The sequence below is a fragment of the Mizuhopecten yessoensis genome, unplaced genomic scaffold, assembly GCF_002113885.1.
Source record: "Mizuhopecten yessoensis strain PY_sf001 unplaced genomic scaffold, ASM211388v2 scaffold1311, whole genome shotgun sequence".
In the NCBI taxonomy this organism is placed as follows: domain Eukaryota; kingdom Metazoa; phylum Mollusca; class Bivalvia; order Pectinida; family Pectinidae; genus Mizuhopecten; species Mizuhopecten yessoensis.
The window spans coordinates 436,700-458,504 of record NW_018403983.1 but is presented as its reverse complement, the minus strand read 5'-3'; the positions used below and the strand labels follow the sequence as shown (position 1 = coordinate 458,504).

The 21,805-nt window shown below is 36.1% G+C and overlaps 1 protein-coding gene across 1 annotated transcript in view; it reads right to left on the bottom strand.

Moving 5' to 3' along the window:
• Positions 1-3,570: 3,570 nt before the first annotated feature.
• Positions 3,571-21,805, bottom strand: part of LOC110458956 (histidine decarboxylase-like) — a 76,524-nt gene continuing 58,289 nt past the window's right edge. The window contains exons 8-13 of the mRNA XM_021510955.1: positions 21,147-21,309; positions 20,118-20,188; positions 11,921-11,940; positions 8,510-8,608; positions 6,015-6,116; positions 3,571-5,268 (exon numbers count right to left, since the gene is read on the bottom strand). Coding sequence (XP_021366630.1) covers positions 4,432-5,268; positions 6,015-6,116; positions 8,510-8,608; positions 11,921-11,940; positions 20,118-20,188; positions 21,147-21,309 — 1,292 coding nt within the window. The 3' untranslated portion in view covers positions 3,571-4,431. The remainder of the gene's footprint in view (positions 5,269-6,014; positions 6,117-8,509; positions 8,609-11,920; positions 11,941-20,117; positions 20,189-21,146; positions 21,310-21,805) is intronic.

The window sequence follows — 21,805 nt, the reverse complement described above, 5'->3', positions numbered from 1 at the left end:
TTACTTTGTTGTGAACTATGTAGTATTACTGTGTTGTGAACTATGCAATACACAGACTGTTAGTTTGAATGGTGTTGTATTGCTGTGTGGTGTACTCAGTACACTTATACATGGACAAGTAACTGTTCATCAATGAATTACTAGGGATACAGTGTTTCAAGTGATTTTACACCGTTATTGGAAATACCTATACTTTGCTTACTGTGGAATATAAGTGACTGGCTAATGAAACAGTGTATGTGTAACTTACGTATAGGACACTGGGACGTTTAATTGACACGTATCAAATTGTGTTATATATACATATACCTACATGTATGATTGGACCTAGTTATTATATGGCATTTTGTTTTATGAATATTAATTAATATTCTTGGCGGTAAAGGTATGTAATTAAAATGAGCTATAATTAGGTACTTAATGAGAATGATAAGAAACATCTTATAACATGTAAGACAGTTTGAATCAATAGAGAGCAGCACTTTGGTCAAATGTACGGTTGAGGTCAAATCTTATTATTTGGTTACATGTAACACTGATTGACGGAGGACTATTGGATTGAGGATAGTGCTATATGTCTACCCATCTAGTGGCGACCAGGTCAGTCATGGATGACATAGAGATAGGGATGAGAGTGTGAACTCTCCAAAACAGACAGGGGTAACTGTCATTGTCATATGGTGCATCTAATATTTTTGTTTCGGTAAGGGAAAGTAAAATTAGACGTTATTATATAAATATCACATTCATGAGAGGGCGATATTGCATATTTTCACCCGAAGGAAGCATTGCTTTCCGAGGGGTTAAAATATGCAATATCCCCCTCTCATGAATGTGATTTTTATTTTATTATACCGACTGTCATGTTTAGGTGTTTCACCACTTCACCATTTTTAAAGGGCCTTGTGTTGATTTGACATAAACCAAGACTTCATCTCAACAGTTGTCCAATGAACCAACCATGATTGTGGTTTTATAACACCCTGGCACTGGGACGAACGCATACGTTTGGCGCATGTGATATTTTTTGGAATGTCACCCTGTCTTCTTAATCTTTGTAAAACGAGCAAGTAACATTGAAAATGTTCACATCTTTCTCAGCCAATCAGATAACGAGATTTTAACAGAAGGTATAATAAATCAAATTATCGCACGGGTCTATTTATAAATGTACAATAGGTGGTACGGGATCACGAATACTTAATCAGATATATAGTTTTGATAAAACGGACATGCATGGGGAAGTCTAAGGAGTCTAGAATGAAGAGTCAGGATTCGAGGTTCGAAAATGTGAGCCTCTGAGGGATAGAGGCCAGGGAAGGCCTCGGCCGGAGGGGCCTATTAAGGCCTGGGTACAGCACTTGGTAGATTTGCTGTCGTGAACAAAAAGTGTGTTAAAAAGAACATTTGTTAAATTTAAGAGAGATCTTGCAGAGAGTGCCTACTCCACGATAGGGTATGGTCACCGATTGTCGCGGCCACAATGCGTAGTAATAAAAGAATAAGTTCACGTGTGTTTTTCAGTGTGTTATGTAACATGAGCTCAAGTAAGTAACTCCGGGTTGCTTTGTCTCTTTATGGCAAACAATCTAAAGAAAAGTTATTTAGAATACAAACGACCTCATTACTACTCCCTTACTACATTGTTCGTTTTCCAGTATCTACCACCTGATGAGACGAAAAGTCTACTTTGTTCCTTTGATGTACATCAAAAGAATATGTCGGTCGTGTAACGGTGAGATCGACTGGCTTTGAAATCGGTTGTCGCTCCTCTGAAATCTTACTAAGGACATGTTTCAGCCTAGCCATCAGTCAGGGTGTTTTTTTTCACCCGATACCTATCAAATAGCTAGCCGCGTGCCTTCAAATTCGTTTTGACTAGAAGATAAGAACATTATTAATGATTATATTTTATTGCACCCTTAAATTTGTTCATAAAAAATCCGTAACGATTTGTTTTCTTTTCAGGAATATTTCAGCAAAAGTTTAGCTATGTTGGAAAAGTGTTTCTGATTCAAATCGTAATTACAGTTTTTGGCAGTGGTACGTGGATCTATTTAAGCATTGAATTGTTTTTGTATGGTATTTATGATCTATTTGAATGGCACAGCCTTGCAAGCAAACAACATAATGCGTGCTAGCTCATTATGCTTTGTTTGCTTGCAAAGCTGTGTCATTCAAATAGATCATAAATACCATACAAAAACAGTTCAATACTTATCTTTACGTTTTCTTTGCCTCTTATGTTCTTTTTTAACTTATAATTTATATTTAAAATTAAAAATGCCCGCTTTATCGACAGTCCACACAATAGTTTGAACAGCGTATTATCGCGTGCTGATTTGCAAACAAAGTAGTACTTTGAAATTTTAACAAACACTTCAATTTTATTCCACAATTCAGTATCAATACAATTGCGTATGATATGTCTATAGGATGATTTAAGTTTAGCAATAGAACTCAGAGCTGAAAGTAATATTTCAAATTGTTTCGATTTTTCCCTCGAACAAATTTCGCGCTTGGACAAATACAATGAACACCGTAAATCCGACCTTGCCCTCCACGAGGGAGTTATTTTTGGAAGTTAATTCGAACTTTTCTCTTTGTTCATTTTGTGAAGAATCCAGGCGTGAATGTATTTGTTAATTGTATGGGAACCTGACAACAGTCGGTAGATTCTATAACAGCCTCGTTATTTGACATGTCGTCAGAAAATGAGGAATGGTGGATGCGAGACGCGTGAAAGATAGCGTTTGAAGTGAGTGATCTTGCGACGGAGCACAGGTTCGTTACAAATGTCTGAAATGTTTATGTTTGCTGTGACTCATATCAGTAGGTCTGTAACATATGTGTCAGTAGGTCTATATAATATGTGTATTTCAGACATTTGTAACGAACCCCTGTTGATCAGTGCAGTGTAACAGACGATATTTCTGATAAATTGCATGAGGATTAAAATTGTTTCCATTGCCGGCATTGGTGATTTCAACCGATGTGCATTTTGTACGATATTGCAGACACTGGTCTTGTTTTCGTTGTAATAAAAGGTTTTTTTATTTTATTTTTTATTTTGCACATAAATTTACAATGGCATTGTCAAATCTCACAATGCCCAGCGATATTTCAGGAGCCGTCATGTTTATTTATATTGGGTATTGTAGTTCCGGCCAGTGTTGTATTAATACGCTAAGAATTGTGTCTCGTGATGCATGGTAATTAAAGCCCCATCAACGACACAGCTTTCAAAGAGGCTATAAAGTGACAATGCCATGCAAATGTAAATATAGGTAAGGAATGCATTTGAAAAGCTGAGAAATATTTCTAGAATCTGCAGTTCTGCTTTAGCCTTCCCAAAATATTCCGCCAATCTATGTCACGTGCCTTACGGATGTATTGATGTTCTCCGCGTCCAATTTTACAAATACATGAATAAACACTATTTGATCATACTTAATCTGACGTGACTCTATGTGAAACTCTAATTAATGTTTAATGACACAACCCTATCTTTATAAATCATAACGATATGAGATTGATTTCTTTCCAATCAAGGAATATTTATTTGTTCACTTGACAAACCTATTGGTGAAATCATACATTCTAATTCAAATATATTTTTACTGGAATATATATATATAATTATGATATATTGTTTACATAAAATGATTACCCAAATCCAAATATTAATCCATTCGATAACTGCAGACAACTGTTTGATATCAATAGTATTACTGCCGCGATACAGAGTCCCTACGTATTGTCAAACAACAAGACCACGTGACTGAACACTTGACTGAACACGTGCATTACACTTTATATCAGATTCGGAGACAGAATATCCGCATGATCTCTACACAAAGACGACACTGGTCGACAAGCTCGACATTATTTCCTTAATATCTATGGTAGTAAGGATTTCTATGAGTGTGTTTCCATGACAATAATTTATATCAATGATAGTAAGGATTTCCAGGAGTGTGTTTCCATGACAACGATATACAAAGTCACGTTATTGTTACAAGCCAAACCCCAAGGTCCTACACATTAGCAATGACAAGAAATGTTATAGCGTTGTTGCAGAAACATTGCAACGTTATTTTGGTGCAATGTAGGTTGTCTATGCTCGCTATTCATGTAAAATGGCGCTTGGTATTTTTGGTCTATTCTATCTTAGATACAACACAATGGGATAAATGTTTGGCATGCACCCATGCAACGATGTTTTATAAACTCTAAAAGAGAAAATGTTATGGACGAGTTTTCACAGTAATGCACACAGTTTAAGCAGGAAATATTATTAAAACATCCTACGTCATCACTCAGATAACATATACTACTTCAATCTATGCATTTGATATATATTGCACAGTAATTGTTCCTTACTTTCCTTTTCTACTTCACAAATGTCAGTTGCGCATACTTAACACGTGGTTATCCGTTAATCACGTGACCGCAATGTTTGCAGATTATATGTCCATTTACGGATTCATTGGTAGGATGGAATCCGTTCCCGTTCGGTAGTTCACCTTTGTCTTTTTCCGGTTCATCGTCAGTTTCAGACGATTTGGTTACATTGATTGAAACTTTCATTTTGACCCCTGACCCCGCGTCCAATTCCGAATCTGCTCCGCTCTCACTTCCATCCTCAATTTCATGCAACAGACCTCCGGTCTGTTCCTGGAGAGTTGACCATTCGAGAATCTCGTCGACTTTCGAATCAAGCGAGGCCTGCTTAAATCGACTTATAATAGATCGATGAGGAGTAACATCACAGTCAAGACTTCTCTGTCTGTTTTGGTCCCGGAGTTTCATTCGTCGTCTTGGTGACAGACGAATAGGTCGACCGTTAAAATCACTGTTGGTGATTTCTTTAGCAAATTCTACAATGACGTCATTGTTGTCAAACAGCGCGGCAAAACTGCCATTGATGAGCTTTGGCGACGACGGAACGTTGCTTAGCAACAGACTCATTCCATAGTCTTTTTTCTTCAAGGATGGTACTCGTTTCAGTACTTCTGGTTCAATGACGACGGGGATAGGTTGTGTTTCCTCAAATACGTCGTCTTCATCTGATTCCTCGTTCCGAAGCACTTTTGTCGCCATGTCCTGAATAATTTTCCAGTCCCGTTCGATATCCACGTCGGTCGTATACTGTGACGTCACTGTGAATCTGATGACGTATTTCGACTTCAGTGCAGCCGGTACCATGTGTATTTTGCCACTTTTGTTTAACCGTTTTAGAAGAATTTCTGTACGATCATTGTCCTCCTGAAATATACAAAAACATCAATTAGAATTGAATGATCTGTTATGGTGAAATACAATACTACATTATTCTTTCAGAAGTAACACATAGAACGTCAACAGCAGACCATTGATATACAAATAGATTGGAAAATCTTACAACCTTGCTGTATTCATCTCACAGAGAGATATTTGTAATGCTATTTTTATGTTATTTTCTATTATAGCGGTAATGGATTTGATACAAGTCCATGCTCTAACAAAAGCCCACCCGTCAACTTTGAGAGAAAATCCGTTTTTTTAGATGTATTTTTAAGGTGTAAGGATGTTCCATCCTCTTGGTTGTTCACAAAGTCTGTGCTCAAAATCGTCTAATTAAATTGTATTGGAATGAGAAGAAAAACTAATTAAACGAAAATAGTAATCACTGAAAATCCTCATGGATATTTATTTTCGCGATCGTGGTTACAGTAATGTACAGGATTTGTTATTCACGATAACATTTATGCTTTTTTTGTCAATACCTTCATACTGACTTTGCATTCGATTTGCATGTTCGTCACACGGACAGTGAATGGTCAATAATTGGTCTCGTGCTCCAAAAACTCCAAAACAGTGAGTATAATAATAACATTAATAAAATATATATATATTCGCCGACTTTGTGAATTCGGACAATCTGACTTAGATCTATACAAGTTTGATAGGAGAAACATTACTTTGAGTTTATATACAAGGCGATTTATTTTTTCAAAGATAAGGTTACAAACCTTTAAACAAAATACAACCATCCCAAGATGTCGAGCAGCTGGAATCTCGAACCGCTCATCTAATCGGACCATCTTCTCAAACTTCTCCGCCAGAAGCACACCCTGAAATTAGAAATAAAATGAGCCAGGGGTTCAAAATGTATTCCATAGTTTGGAATATGTAACAGCAGGGGTTCCCCAGGGGTCAATTTTAGGCCCATTTTTTTTTTAGTTTTCATTAACGACATTGTCGATGATATCAATTGTATTATTAAATTATTTGCCGATGACACCTCCCTCTACGTTGTAATGGACTTGCCGGATCTTAGTGCAATCCTTGTAAACGACAATCTAAAAGAATCCATGATTGGTCTAAAAAGTGACTTGTTAACTTTAACCCTAATAAAACAGTGACAATGATTGTAAGTAAGAAAAATAATAAGCCAATTCATCACTCCTTATGTATAAATAATATCCCTTTAACAGAAGTCCCATGCCACAAACATCTATGCGTCTTTATTTCGGCTAGCGGAGGGTGGACCGACCATGTGCTATTTATAATTAGCAAAGCATCCGAGAAACTTGGTATTCTTAGGAAATTCAAATTCAGTACTGACAGAATGACTTCACAACAAATGTATTTTACTTTTCAACGACCACTTGAAGAATATGATGATGTAAAATAGGACAACATAACGACTGAACAAAGTCAATTATTAGAAAATATACAGCTTAAAGCAGCCAGAACTGTAACTGGGACCACTAAACTAACTAGTCATGACCGAATCTATTTAGAATAAGGCTCAGATCCTCTTTCTGTTTGAAGAAGAAAACATAAAATCATACAATTCCATAAGATTGTCAGTGCCCATCCTATTAAACTAACATACCTCCTGCTCGTCATTCTTACTTACACTCTCACATTACTAGAAACGCAAAGAATTATTGTCAAATCAACTGTAGAACCAAACTTCACAAGGATTCCTTCTTACCCTCCTCTATTGACCTATGAAATGTACTTCCCGATAATGTAAAGCCTAACCCGTCGATTACTAATCTCAAATATATTTTGAATGCTGAAAGCCATCTTGTTCCACCTTATCATTACCACTGCAGAAGTAGATTCGGCCAAATCCATAATACACGATTAAGGATGAACAGTAGTTCTCTCTTTAGCCATTTATTTAGACGAAATCTAGTTGATAGTTCCATGTGTACTTGTAATCAATCTGCTGAAACAACCGAACACTTCCTCTTCTTCTGTCCAAAATACTATCAACTAAGAGTACAATGCTTCAGAAGCCTTCCTCTCGACTATAACGTAAACCGTCTACTGTACAGTAATCCTGATATGCAAGTTAAATATAATGAGAACATCTTCGACTGTGTTTAATATTCCATCAACCAGTCGGAACGATTTTAAGTTTAAATATCTAAATTTTGATTTTACCTATGCTTATATGCAGTACATAGTGATATTTTACTGGTACGGCCCCTGTATGTCACGACACGTCAGTATGGATAAACATATACAAATTGTCATAATCTTGTTTGATGTTACTTTTAATATTTAAAATTACAGCTGGTTGCTGTACACCACTGGATGTTGGAATACTCAGGGGTCGGCATGGGGAGTTTTCATGATATGCAATCAATTCATTATGCGATGAAGACCTTATTGACCTTCATCGACATGTGTTCATTTACAAAATATACTTCAGCCAGTTTCTTTCCCATAATGCATTCAATTTACTCCGGTATATACTTTTCCCAACAACCTTTTCTTAAAACCCTTTTGCACCTCTTTCTCTCCTTCCTCTATGTCCTCTTCTCTTCCATATTATAATATACAACATATCTTATATTTATAAATATATACTATATACTATATCTTATCTATATTTTTTATGTATTATAGCCGTCCAATCGCCGTTTCACAAAAGAAGTAGACGGATTAACATAAGTACTTTGTACTTGTTCTTGAATCCTATATGTATATCATGTTTGTATATCTGGTATATTATACCGATAATGAAATCAAGTTTAAACTATTATGTAACATCAAAGTTTTAAATTATACACAAACACGTTTATTACGTACATTGTTTATGTATAAAGTAAATCTTTGATGTTAAACCAGGAGTTGTCTTTCCTTATCCATATGGGATGGATGTTATTTACACAAACACAAACAAAATCACCCGTATTTATTTATGCATTGAGCAGTGTGTTGATATGGCATTTATAAGTCTAACACTATGAATGACACAGCTTTGCATGCAAACGCACGTATTACGATTTGTTTGTCTGCAAATCTGCGTAATATTTCTAGACTTTACAAGCCATATGATCACTGATCACATTGTCGATATCCAAGGGATACGCTCACTATCGCTCTCTGCACCCCCGGAATATGTCTGACATTTAAATTTCGGTTTTCTGTGGTAAACGTGCTACATGTTACATAGTTGAGGTTGTAAGAGTGAACTCCCTTGTGGCTATTACCCATGATTTACCTTTCTGACGTGGGCTTGCAGACCCTCCACACCAAAAGACCTGATGACAAACCACAGTTTCAGGGCTCGGAACCTTCGGCTCAGTGGGATCTGCCAGTGCTACCAAATACAAAGGATTTTGACAATACAGATATAAGGTCTCAAAATGTTTCAGTGGAAAGTTAAGCATGATTGTATTAGTCACAGTCGACTTTAAATGAAGAGAAAGGGTTCCATTGCACGAGTTTTAAAGCTGAAGAGATCCACTAAAAGATAAATTTGGCTTTTAATATTCTCCCATATATAGAAGATTAAGCAAACGGAAGGAGTCTTTCTTGTTGACAGTTGCTTCCTTGTGTTTCCCATAGGCATTGCAGCAGCTCGGTCGGACTCTCATTTTAATGCTGTGCATTTATAATTCCCGGATGCAAACTTGATTAGATATAAGATAGAAGAAATGTATGCATGCCAAAGGTTCTCTACAATACAAAAGTATTGCCGTGATTAATAAAACTGATATGCAATAGAAATGAATTCAACACCCTTTTATCACATGATCAAGAATGTTGGCAAATTATCATATATTTTAACATCCTCGATATCAAGGGGTTACGCTCACTTTCGCTTTCTGAACCCTGGAATATGTCATAGCAAAATCGAAGGCTCAGTGTGCACAACCATGTGTGTGAGACGATAAGACTAGTTTGATCCTTTGATGTACAATAAAAGAATCTTGCTGTCGCCTAACGGTAAAACTTATTAGCTTTGAAGTCGGGCGTCGCTCCTCTGTCATCGTCAAAGGACAAGTATCAGCTTAGTTTTTGGTCAGTGTTTTTTACCTGACACCAACCAAATTGCTAGCCGTATGTCTTCAATTTTGCCATGTCATATACCAGGGGTGCAGAGAGCGAAAGTGAGCGTTGCCCCTGGATATCGAGGATGATATTTTAATATCTTTAATGGTAACCTTTTTTTTTTTTTTACAAAATAGCATTAGGACCACGTAAACAATTCTTTTTCGTGTTACTTATCGAAATTGCAACCTAATAACTAGAAATATCGAGTAAGTAACAAAACATTAGTATCTCTAAATCTCGTGTTAGTGAGTTAACAAGACAAAGCTTGTAATATCGCCATATTCCTAATTGTATGTATTTGATAATGTGGACATTTGTAAATCATGGTTTTGAAAGACATCACAATAAACACGAATCAAACTTTTGTTGTAAGCGTTATTTATTCATAGTAATCGTTGGTCAAAAACGTAGTTTCATTGTGGATTTGCCCAACCTTTTGAATTATTTATACAAAGTTGAGCAATGAGTCATTAACCCAATGTGCTGACCGACGAAATGCATGGATTTTCAGTCATGATAATACTATTTACTTTGTATAGCTTTCTGTGTCAATATACTCAGTGTTTAAAACGGTGTTTGATTATGTAATATAATGATTGATTCTAAAACAAGTTAACATGAAGTTTGTTTTCCTGTGGGATCCCTATTTTCGCAATTGCCTAGGAAAAATAGTTTTCATCGAAAAATACAGCATTCGAAAAACTTGGCTCACTAATCAATCCTGACCTTAGCGTGTTGTATAGTGACCACGAGGCCTTAAATCTCGAAAAAGTAGACCCTTTCAACGAAGATTAGGCATACGCAAAGACTTTACCATTCCTTACCACTTACAAGACCTTCTTGTTTCATTTAGGAAAAAATAGTCGCAATCATTAATAATAATGCAACAATAAAGAACATATATAAGCGCGAAAAAAAATTACCACATATAAACCATCGCTTAGTTCTACTCTTACTATCCCCTTGTTAGACACCTTTCTCGTTAAGCTGTATTTCTAAATATGGTCCGAACACTTTAGACATGGATTTTCATTATTTTGATGTGAGTACCGCTGACGGAGCCTCAATAGACGAAATAAATATATGGAAAATAATTTCGTTGTTTGGCTTTCGGTGTCAATAACCGATAAGCTAAATCTCTAAAAATGTGATTCCTTGCGTAATATTTCTCGTTATTACACCTGCTCTGAGAAGCAATATATTCCCAATGCTCGTCTAAGTCAGAACTGTACATACATTTGAATATCATATACTATGTTACTAGTAGTAGTTTAAAGGTGTCGAACGGTATATTTTTAATGTCCATGCCCGCATGAACATTGTGAAATGCTGTTCGATACATATTTTTCCATTCTAAATATTGTAGTTTTTATTGATTTAAATAACGGCATTCCCTTATATTTTCGATATTGAAATGTTAACCTTAACCGGCTGTCTTATACAAGGTGGGAGGAGTAGCATCAAATCGACGCCGATCACATTGCGTTTATTACCCTATGGACGCAGTTTCCTCTGGTAGTACTTATAGAGACACTAGCGATGGAAATGTAAATACAAGTTAATGGTGACCCGTATGCTATGTTACATATCAACGTCTCCTAGTGTTACCTCCACCTATAAATAGACACCTTTTCATATATTTATGGAATATAAGTATATTAATAACATGTGCCATCTCGCGGGTTTTGAACGACAAGCCACCTCTCTGTAGAAACGTCCAAGATGTATTAAGTCTTCCTTTTGGTGCATACTCTATAAACGGGAAGGCGTTTCTTATACATGTATATGTAATGTCTGTGCGGAGAAATATTTTGAGGTACAAATGTGATATAAAGTACCAAAATTTAAACTGATATTCAATAAAATTCGACCGATGTTTAAATGACATAATCAATAAAATCAGCCTGTGTGTTTGTGTGTGATTATTTTCATAGCATACGCCTCCTTTTTGAAGCCCTGTTAGGCTTTTGAGAATATTTGAAGATGAAGTATAATTGAAAGTCAAAATTGCATGTGTATGGTCTATATAAAGCATAAAATAATTGTTTCTGTGATAATTGAATCAGCGATTGGTGTTTAACGTGATTTTATCGGAGCTTAACCTGAATTTATCGTATAATGAATCACTCGCAATATTTCAATACAGTATTACTAAGTCTCAAATTACAGTTCAAACAACTGTCTACCTTCTAGACTTTCCCGACTATCCGATTATGTAAAACTGTTCTGTAAGTATCCTGGTATTTCGCCAACATTACTACAATATTACATTTATTTTGCAATGTCATTATATATTATTACCGAAGTCAGTTGTAATCAATTAAAGTTCAAGAGATATTCAATAGGCAAACATTCTATAAAAAATAACAAACGGACGGTTTTCCTGATCAGAAGAATGTAACACTCTGATAATTCCCAGAGGAATGCTACGTTGTCGTCGCTTCGCTCTATCCATAGTCTGTGTCGCGTGACTGACAAAATGTGTATACTTTTCCTTTAAAATTAAAATACTCGTCTGAAGAACAATCGTAAAAATAAGATTCTGGAAGATTAACAATGTAACAGTGTTACTTACCATGTAGTCGATTGCTGCACCTGTAACATTAAATCAATACATTCATAAACGGTTTAAACAGTAAAGGGTCCATGCCCACTACAGGCACAACACTAGTAGTCTTCCGTATACATAGTAATCTCGTTAATGTCGACTGGGCCAATGTACAGTATAATAGTCGGGAGTCCAGGGACTCGATTGGCCCACATTCGTGAAACCGGTCTAATGCTCAAGCTCAGACTCTTTGCTCAAGCCTAATTTCTTGTTCCGGTGATAAAATACTTTAAATCCAATTACCTCAATGATTTGGACGAATTTTGAAGAGGCGGAGAGACTAAAAGCCGAATATCGTTTTACGCTTTTGGTTGTGTCGCATGATTTAGGCGAGTTGCAAGAAAGTTCGTTTGAGCACAGAATCCATGCTTGAACATGAAATCGGTTTCATGAATGCAGGCCCAGATCTTGTCCCAGTGTCCCTCTCTACACACTATGGTTGATTCGTGTTGTTTGATCTATATTTACTGTTTTCAAAAGTTACGAAAATTATGGTCTGCCTTTCGGAAATGATATCTAAAAATTATAGTCAGGACGGAAAATAATGCAATCCATAATTTCAGCTTTTTACTGGGTTTTTTAAAGCCATTTTTATTATATATTTTAATAATACAATTTTTTATGCAATAAATAGCATACAAACGTGATAATTAGCAAAAAGAAAAAAAAGAAAATAGAAATATATATATTAAATTTATTGACATATCAACTAGCTGTCACTTATTATGTTAACATAATTATCACCATTACTAGACCATCACAATCAATATACACATGATGTTCCAAATAAGTTTGCATTCATGATCAGCCAAGTCTACAGTCCGTCTTCAGTAACATATATTCTATATACCTGTTGTGCCAGTCCACGCCAAAGTATGAAAAGGTAATCGTCAGGAAGTCGGTAGGCGTCTTAGTCTGAGTTGTTATTTACTCAAAATGTCGAATTTGAAAATCACTGGCTTTGTTTTTGCGTATTTTGTCTAGCAATGAGGTAAGATGGATTACTGATTGTTTGCTAATAACCATTAATTAATTTGATTTGTGCTTTTAAGATATCTAATTGCACGTATCTATTGTGAATGAGTTGATAAAAGGCCAATGCATCACCTTAGATGGATGCGAGCTAAAGTTTGATGAAAAAGTATCGGAGAAATATCCCATGCCCTGGCAATGTTTAGATTCTCTCAATGTGGTCCTATTGTAAGACGTCCACGTTAGAATCAATTACCGGTCAGTTGTCCATGACAACAGGCTATGTGAGAATTAGAAGAATGATTTTGGTTTGTTTGTGTTTTACGTCAACGGCGATGGTCATTTAAGGACACGCCAGGTTCTGGTGGTGGAGGAAAGCCGGAGCTCCCAGAGAAAAACCACTGACCTACGGCCAGTACCTGGCGACTGCCACACACAGGTCTCGAACCCGCGACCCAGTGGTTGAGGGCTAGAGGTAGCAGAATGTCAGACGCCTTTACCATTTGGCCACCGTGGTCACATAGAATAATCGAACACACTAAAAGGAAGGTGGAAGGTAGAAGGGTAAACTCTTGAATGTAATTGATTATTCAGCGTAAGGGCAGCATGCGGTTATTTTTATCACAGAGTTAAAGGTTTGTTTGGGTTTAACGCCCTATTAACAGCTAATGTAATTTAAGGATGTGTCTCCACGTGTGTAATGTATATGCGTATACGTGTGCTAGAAGCGTAATGTTGGTATATTCGCTTATATTTTCGATAGCGTGAATCTGATGTCGAATTTAAAGTTTTCTTACCTGCACTACTATGTCGAAAGTACCAAATATAATATCCCACCTAGGCACATTATAGCGACTACGGAATAACCCGTTATTGTGATAACCATTGATGCTGAATTTTACCAGAAAATAACATGTTCAATTTCTAAGGACTGCCTTGGGCCTTTCTTACTTACGTTCAATGCTAAGCGCACAAACTGAGTTACTATCAAGAAAGAAGCTAGGAAAGAAAAGTAATTGTTAGGAAGTACAGATGAAAATTAAAGACCATACATTTTGTAATATGTGCAGCGGTTATTTTTTGGTCGTTTATGTGTCCCCAGGTAGAGGGCACAGTAGAAAATCCTCAATTCTGCAGGGGTGTCACATTAGTTGCCTGCTACAATACTCGGCCATGTTGTTTTAACCATGACCAACAATACCATCGATTAATGTTGATATCAAAGCAAAGTCAGGTTGTTTAGTAGAATATATTTCCAAAGTGATAAGGTAGTATGACAAAACCAAATAGTTTCGGATGTTTCTATGACTTCTGCGAATAGTAAGAGACACACAACATTAATCAGTGCATTCGAACTAAAAAGCCACAATCGTTCTAGAAGAACAGACTTACTTTATATCATCGGAAGAATGAAATTTTTTTTTTATCGTTCCCCTTTCATCTGATTGCACATTTCAGGCTTACGCACCTGCCCTCTAACTCAACATGAGTTAAAACAATTTGGATTTCGAACGTTTTGGCCTCAGGCTAACCCATGAGTCATAAAAGAATGGTACAGCTGTATGATACAGTGTAATTTATTTCTGGCTAATTGTGTATATTACCAAACTTTAAAAGTGTATGTGTGAATGTTCCGTTCATCCCAGAACATGTAGTCAAAGAATACTTATGCATTCAAATATCCTATAACTATTTTGACCATTATATTTCTAAGACAGGGTGTTAGAGACGTTTCACTGAAGGTTTGCATAAGTGTTATTTGAACTAATCCTATTAGAATCAAAGGTACAGAAAAGAGACAAAATTAATTTTAAATTACTTAAATAAAATCTGAAGGACAATTGTAATATCATGATTTTTTTCCTAATTCTCTTTTCATCCATAACGTCGGCATGTTAGGCTTCCCTTCAAGTAGTACCACGACCTGATAAGACTTCCTCTGGATACCCCTTTGATTCCTTTGTAAGGAACATTGCTGATTTGAATCTAATGTAAGTCCTTATAACGTAATCTCATCTCGATCAGGCTAGCGTGCAATGAGAAGAGACAGTTGTGCCCAACGCTGTTGTCCTCGGGACACGCTAAGCACTGTCCAGTTTATAATTAATTTACGTCTAATTTTATTTGAAGTGTTCTCAACATTACGTAGGTGTCAGTGGGGTTTATCTGCGAGACTGATAACAGGACTGCACTAACGTATTCCGAGTGATTTTATTGACAGATCACATATTTTATCATCCAATCGTATTGTCAGCTTCCTTCAAGTGCGGATCGTCCTTTATTGGTGAAGTGTGCAAAATCCGTGATAAGATTGATTCAATACCAGTACCCATTAATTGGCCAGTCACTCGCCAGCCATAAACCTGACAAATAGTGGTATAATAGGGGTAAAGAGATTTCAAACACGTCCGGAAAAAATGTACGGTAAACATAAAGGACCCGGAGCTTGGGATGGTCAATAAAACGTTAATGAGACCCCGAAATCTGTCTACACAAACAGAATGATGAAGCATTTTGGTGAAACTGATTAGAAAATGTCAGCCTGTTGGAATCTACATCAAATAAGAATAAAGACGTCAAATTAAGTTGCATGGTTTGTACGTAATGTGTCTTCTTCAATAAAATATCGACAAATTCGACAAGAAGATGGATGGTGGCACCAATTGTTTAACACTGAAATGACCCCCTCACTGGGCCACAACCGAATGTGTTTACACCGTGCATTAGCTAGTACTGGCCCATAGTACGTGAAGGCGGTCATTACTCTAGGTGGAACGAGTGCGCGTGCAGGTACAGATACGTTACAATTAAAACTTAATTTAAATAAATGTGTTAATTAAATAAAAAGCTATGACTAAAAAGTGTTTTTGTGTTGTTACGTGAGGCACCTTAGATTGATTCATTTATTTATCTTACGTAGACTTGTAAATTCTGAATTAGAAGTCAGTTATGTGCTATTTACGTTTGCCAAAACTAAATTAATAACATAATGGAATTTTTCAATTATCGAAATTCGCGTTGATATTAATCGAATTTTGCTATGTTGAAATATGTTATTTTATTGTGGATTTCAATGATAGAAAGGCTGTTATCTGCGAATGTATAATTTACAAAACTACAATCAAAATTAACAGCAGCCAAATGTCAGGTCATTAAATGTCTGACAAGCACAGAGTTTTAATAAATAAAACATTTTCACATTCAAACCATTGAAAAGTGATGGAAAATCAAATATAAAAATACGTTTATATTAACTGCATTATGAGCGAGCATGAACTATTACATTTCCAAAATCAATGTATTTAGTTCTATATACGAAGTATGAACATGGAGATACGCTGACGCGGATTATTGTCCTATAACAGTTGACTGTAGACGTGTTCTGTTTAGCAACTGTGTCCGTATTTCATCGAGGTGAACGTCTCTAGCTGTCATTGTATTGAGTTCCTTTAATTGTACAGTGACGCCGACTACATGTCTTTTAAGTGTAAATTTTATCTGCACTTGGTAACGATTATAGTGTCGATTAGCATATAATCCTTTAACGGTCTTTGATTAACGTTTTAATGTCAGTTAAACGTTTGCATCCAATGCTTAACGCTTCCCTAACACGAAGCTCTTATCTGATGCACAATGTTAGGTGAGACACTTTTACGGTGTCAATTGCAAAAATCTTCAAACGTGTTGAGGAAATAAGAAAAAAACTGAGAAGTCTTAAAAACTACGGGCTCTTTTGATTCACATTTAAATGAATTTAAGATGTTACTTTATCGAGCAGCTGAAATCAGGCCCATAAAATAATCGGTGATTCATGTTTTGTTGCATTTTGCGAAACTACTCCTCGCGAGCAGCTGTGCTGTTTTAATGAAATTATTTTTAGGTATTTTGCATTTATTTTAGTACAGTGCTAGAAATCAAACCAAAGGGTTATTCCACAAGACTAGAATTCAATAAGATGCATGAAAGTATAAATTCGTATATGGATTGAACGGCGTTTTTGTTATTTTCATGCCGGTATGAACGTAAATCGGTTACATCCATATTGCATAAAGCCCGCTAGAGCTTCATGTTTAATAGTAATGCAACTGGGTTGCGTTCATACCGGCATGAAAATAAAAAAAAGAACACCGTTCAATCCATATATTTTCCTTTTTCCTAGAGAACAATTGTTTAGTTTTATTTATTTGTTTTTAAATAATTAATGTATAACCTGCGTTTTGTATATGCGTCGTCCTTTTAAACGGAACAGCCCTATTTTTAACAAAATGGCGCCAAATATTACCTTAGTCATTTGAGTGTTTGACGCAGTGTTTGCATATTATCATGAAGCGAAGCGACAAGACTCTCATTGAACAAGGTTAATCCATGACGTCACATGTAAACCACGTGTTACGTCACAGAGTTTTGCTTGCATACTCAAATGCAATGCATTTCCGCTGGCAATGTTTACATAGTAGGTTGCAGCGCAAATGTAAACATAGAAAGAAGACGAGTAGTATAGTGGTTTGTTAACCACTATATAGTGGTTTCTTAAAACTTTACCCAAAAAGAGTCAAACATCCGAAAATAGTCTATGACTCTTTTTGAAGTTAAAAACTATCTTACATATTATTATTATCTAAGAGTTATCTCCCTTGTCTTTTTGAATTAGCAATATTTCATAATAATAAGAGTTTTAACACGGCAGACATTTTTGTACTTTTTAGCCCCCCATCACATGATGGTGGGCCATTCAAATCGCCCTGCGTCCGTGGTGCGTCGTCTGTCAGTGGTCGGGGGTCCGTGATCCGTCCTTAAACAATTCTTGCTATCGCTATTTCTCAGAAGGTACTAACGGGATCTTTCTTAAACGTGATATGTAGGTTTCTATCAGATAAACAACATGGCCGACAGGCAGCCGTCTTGGATTTTGATATTGAAGGTTTGTTATCACTATTTCCCAGGAAGTACCAGAGGGGTCTTTCTCAAATTTATATATGTAGGTTCCCCTTGGTCTCTAGCTGTGCAGGACAACTTTTGACACTGATCGAATAAACAACATGGCCGAGAGGCAGCCATCTTGGATTTTGACAGTGAAGGGTTGTTATGGCTATTTCTCAAGAAGTACTAGAGTGATCTTTCTTAAATTTAATATGTAGGTTCCACTTCGTCCCTAGCTATGCGGGTTAACTTTTGGGACTGATCGGATGTAAAAATGGCAGCCATCTTGGATTTTGACAGTGAAGGTTTGTTATGGCTATTTCTCATGAAGTACTTGAGATCCATCTTAAATTATATATGTTTGTTCCCCTTGTAGTTGAGCATGTTTAATTTTGAGACTAATCGGATGTAGAAAATGGCCGACAGGCCATCATCTTGGATTGTGACATTAAAGGTTTGTTATCACAATTTCTCAGGGAGCTTTAAAGGGATCTTTCCCAAATTTGTTATGTAGGCTTCTCTAGGTCTTTAGCTGTGCATGTTTAATTTTGAGAATGATCACATAAACAACATGGCCAACAGGCCACCATCTTGTGACATTAAAGGTTTGTTATCACTATTTCTCAGAAACGACTGGAGGGATCTTTCTCAAATTTGATATGCAGGTTTCCCTCGGTCCCTCGGCGTGCAGGTTAACTTTTGAGACTGATCAGATAAACAAAATGGCCGACAGGCAGCCATCTTGGTTTTTGACAGTGACTATTACTCAGGAAGTACTGGAGAGATCTTAGATTTTTCATGTAGGTTCCCCTTGGTATGATGTGATACATATTTTCGTATGAGACTGATCGGATAAACAAATCTTTGATTTTGACTGTTATGGTTTGTTAGTTCTATTTTCCATGGAGTGCTGGAGGGTTCTTTCTCAAAATTATATATGCAGATTCCCCACTATCCTTTATTGTTCATGTTTACTTTTGAAACTGATCAGATAAACAAAATGGCCGACCGACAGCCTTCTTCGATTTTTGAAATTGAAGATTTGTTAATACTTTTACTTTTTCTCAGGAAAATCTTGAGGGATCTGTTTCAAATTTGATATGCACGTTCCCTTTGATCCCTCGTTGTGCATGTTATATTTTGAGACTGATCATAAAAACAAAGTTGCTGAAGGAAGAACTTAACAGATCTTTCTTATATTTAAATGATCGATTCTATTTCTTTCACATTAAGTACTGTACTAGTAACTAGTACTATGTGAAATGACAAACTCACTTTGAAGGTTGTATTTAATAAACAGCAGTATTTAGTTTAGATCAAAAGTTACCTCAATGTGCATTTACTGTTAACATGACTCGATCAAACAGATTAGAGAAAAGAAAAGAACAGACCGAACTGTCAGAGAACTCATAAAGATGGTACAAAGGTGGGCGCCAACATCCATCTGGGATCTCTTGTTTTGTTTTGTTAGTTTTTTTGTTTACATTTGAAATGTGTCAAAATTTATCTTTACAATCAAGCAACATACATAAGTACGGTGATATTTAGACAATTTGATTTCTGTCACTTCATGACTGCAGATATCTTGCTCTAGTCAATACGTCTCTTTCCCTGGAGAGATAACGGCACAATAACTAGTTTAGCATTATTAGCACTCCAGTACATAATGTATGGGTGACATCACCTTATTGTGACGTAACCGAAAGGAGGATTATTGCCCGCGCTCATTCATGAATCGTCGCATTTTTTGTGGATGCACTCTAAAGGCCTTCCCCCCTCCCCCCATTTTTTTTTTTAAATAATAAAAACAACGGAGAGTTCAGAACAGGGGNCCCCCCCATGTTAAACCTCTTTTCATTGATTCTTGCACTAACACTACTAGGTTTTTTAAAAGACGTCAACTTGTATCGACGTTTGTAGTATATATACGGATCATCATATCTGTCAGAACGTCGAAACATTGTCAAAACATCGGGGGAACGAGTTGAGGTTATTACATCAGTCATTCATACGTAGCAAATTATAATGTGAAATTATCTTTAATCGCTTGATAATTATTAATCAATGAAGAAACTTCAGTTAAAATGTGTGTCAATAATGTTGAAATCATCTTTGATCAATAATAAATATTAATCAATCAATTCAGTGAAAATATGTTTCAATCAATAAGGTAGTTGAAGTCAGAGAAATCCTGCAGTAGAAAAATGCTAGGTTTCTATTTCAGATGCAATAACCGCTATACATTAACTCGTTATAAATAAAGGGTCCTTACCACTGTTCTCGTGTTTAAGGTAGAGCGGGTCCACATTGAAGGTACGATGTAGGGATCCGCTGTTCTTCACCCTAGACAACAGCAAACACAGTGTTATAGCTATATACAAGTAGTTATAGAACACAATTAATATAGTTATAGACCTCACAAAGGAGGTGGTTATATAACACAATTAATATAGTTATATACCTCACAAAGGTGGTTATATAACACAATTAATATAGTTATATACCTCACAAAATACAATACTATATACCTATTCAACAAATACAATACTATATACCGATTCAACAAATGCAATACTATATACATATTCAACAAATACAATACTATATACCGATTCAACAAATATAATACTATACATTGATTCAACAAATACAATACTATATAATTAAATAGTTAGCAAACACTTCATCTATAAATACAATAAGCACAACGGCTCTCATTAAGCATTTTCAAAGCAGATGTTAATACCAAACACAACTATTAACATTATTTTCTTATTAAACAGGAACAGATACCAAAATAAAACAATCCTCATTATTAGGTACTAACCATTTGAAAAACAGTATCATACGCAACTCTGTTAATAGCACTGTCGAGTCGTTAACGTCACACCTTGATGACGTGAACATGTTTATGTTTGAAATATTTGGCATTGAGGGCGGAAAGCTAACTTCGAGTAAATAAAGCTGACCTTCATATTGAAAAAACTACTCCATAAATGATAAAAACCAAAAGATTGCTGTATAGTTTCAATAATATGGAAACCTCCAAATAGCAGATGTTTTGGGAGGAAACAGAGACCAAACCTGCCTAAGGACAACACAGTTGTGTCGATACAATATATATTGAAAGCGAAAGCTTTCCCCAGCAAACATATGTGTTAACACACCGGACATGTGTTTGGAGCGAGGAAGAAAGTAGGGGTCAATATGTGAACGGGTTGTACGCATAGGGAGACATGACAACATTATAGAAGCCGAAGGAAAGGGTACGAGAGAAACAAACGTAACCTGAAATACCTACCACATAGCTGTACAGTCAAAATGTACCATCAACCATTTTGACGGATTAAATGCAATAGAGTGCGCATACTCAATCCCAGTCATGAACTTCCGGTATTCCGGACATATAAATGCTGTTCCGGCATAGGCCGCGTCGATATGTAGGTACAAACCCTCAGCCTCGCCTGTATCATATATCACAATGGATTCTTAGCAGGAAGACAATCTATACATGTGTCTGCTGTAAACTTAGGTAATACTTTATGAATACAAATCATCTAAGTTGCTGTTATTGTATACATGTTCACTGAGAATCACTTAAGAGCGAAAAAATCAATTCTACGACTTAATCTACCTTATTATACCAGTAAACTTCAATTAGCATTGAATTTTACAAAACACAATCTAAATCATAAATTCATGACCGAACTTAATGACGTACCAGCTAAATAATCTATGCATGGCTAACTTAATGATGTACAATCTAAATCATATTTGCATGGCCCAAATTACGGAAACACTCTCCAAATTAGCGGAGCACCATTTAAATTTAAAAACCATATCCAAGTTGTCGGGACATGGACCAGTTTTCAGGAACAACAACCAATTTTCAGGGACAACAACCAATTTTCAGGAACATAACAATTCAATAAGATTGTGCCTTTGTTCCCGAAAACTGGT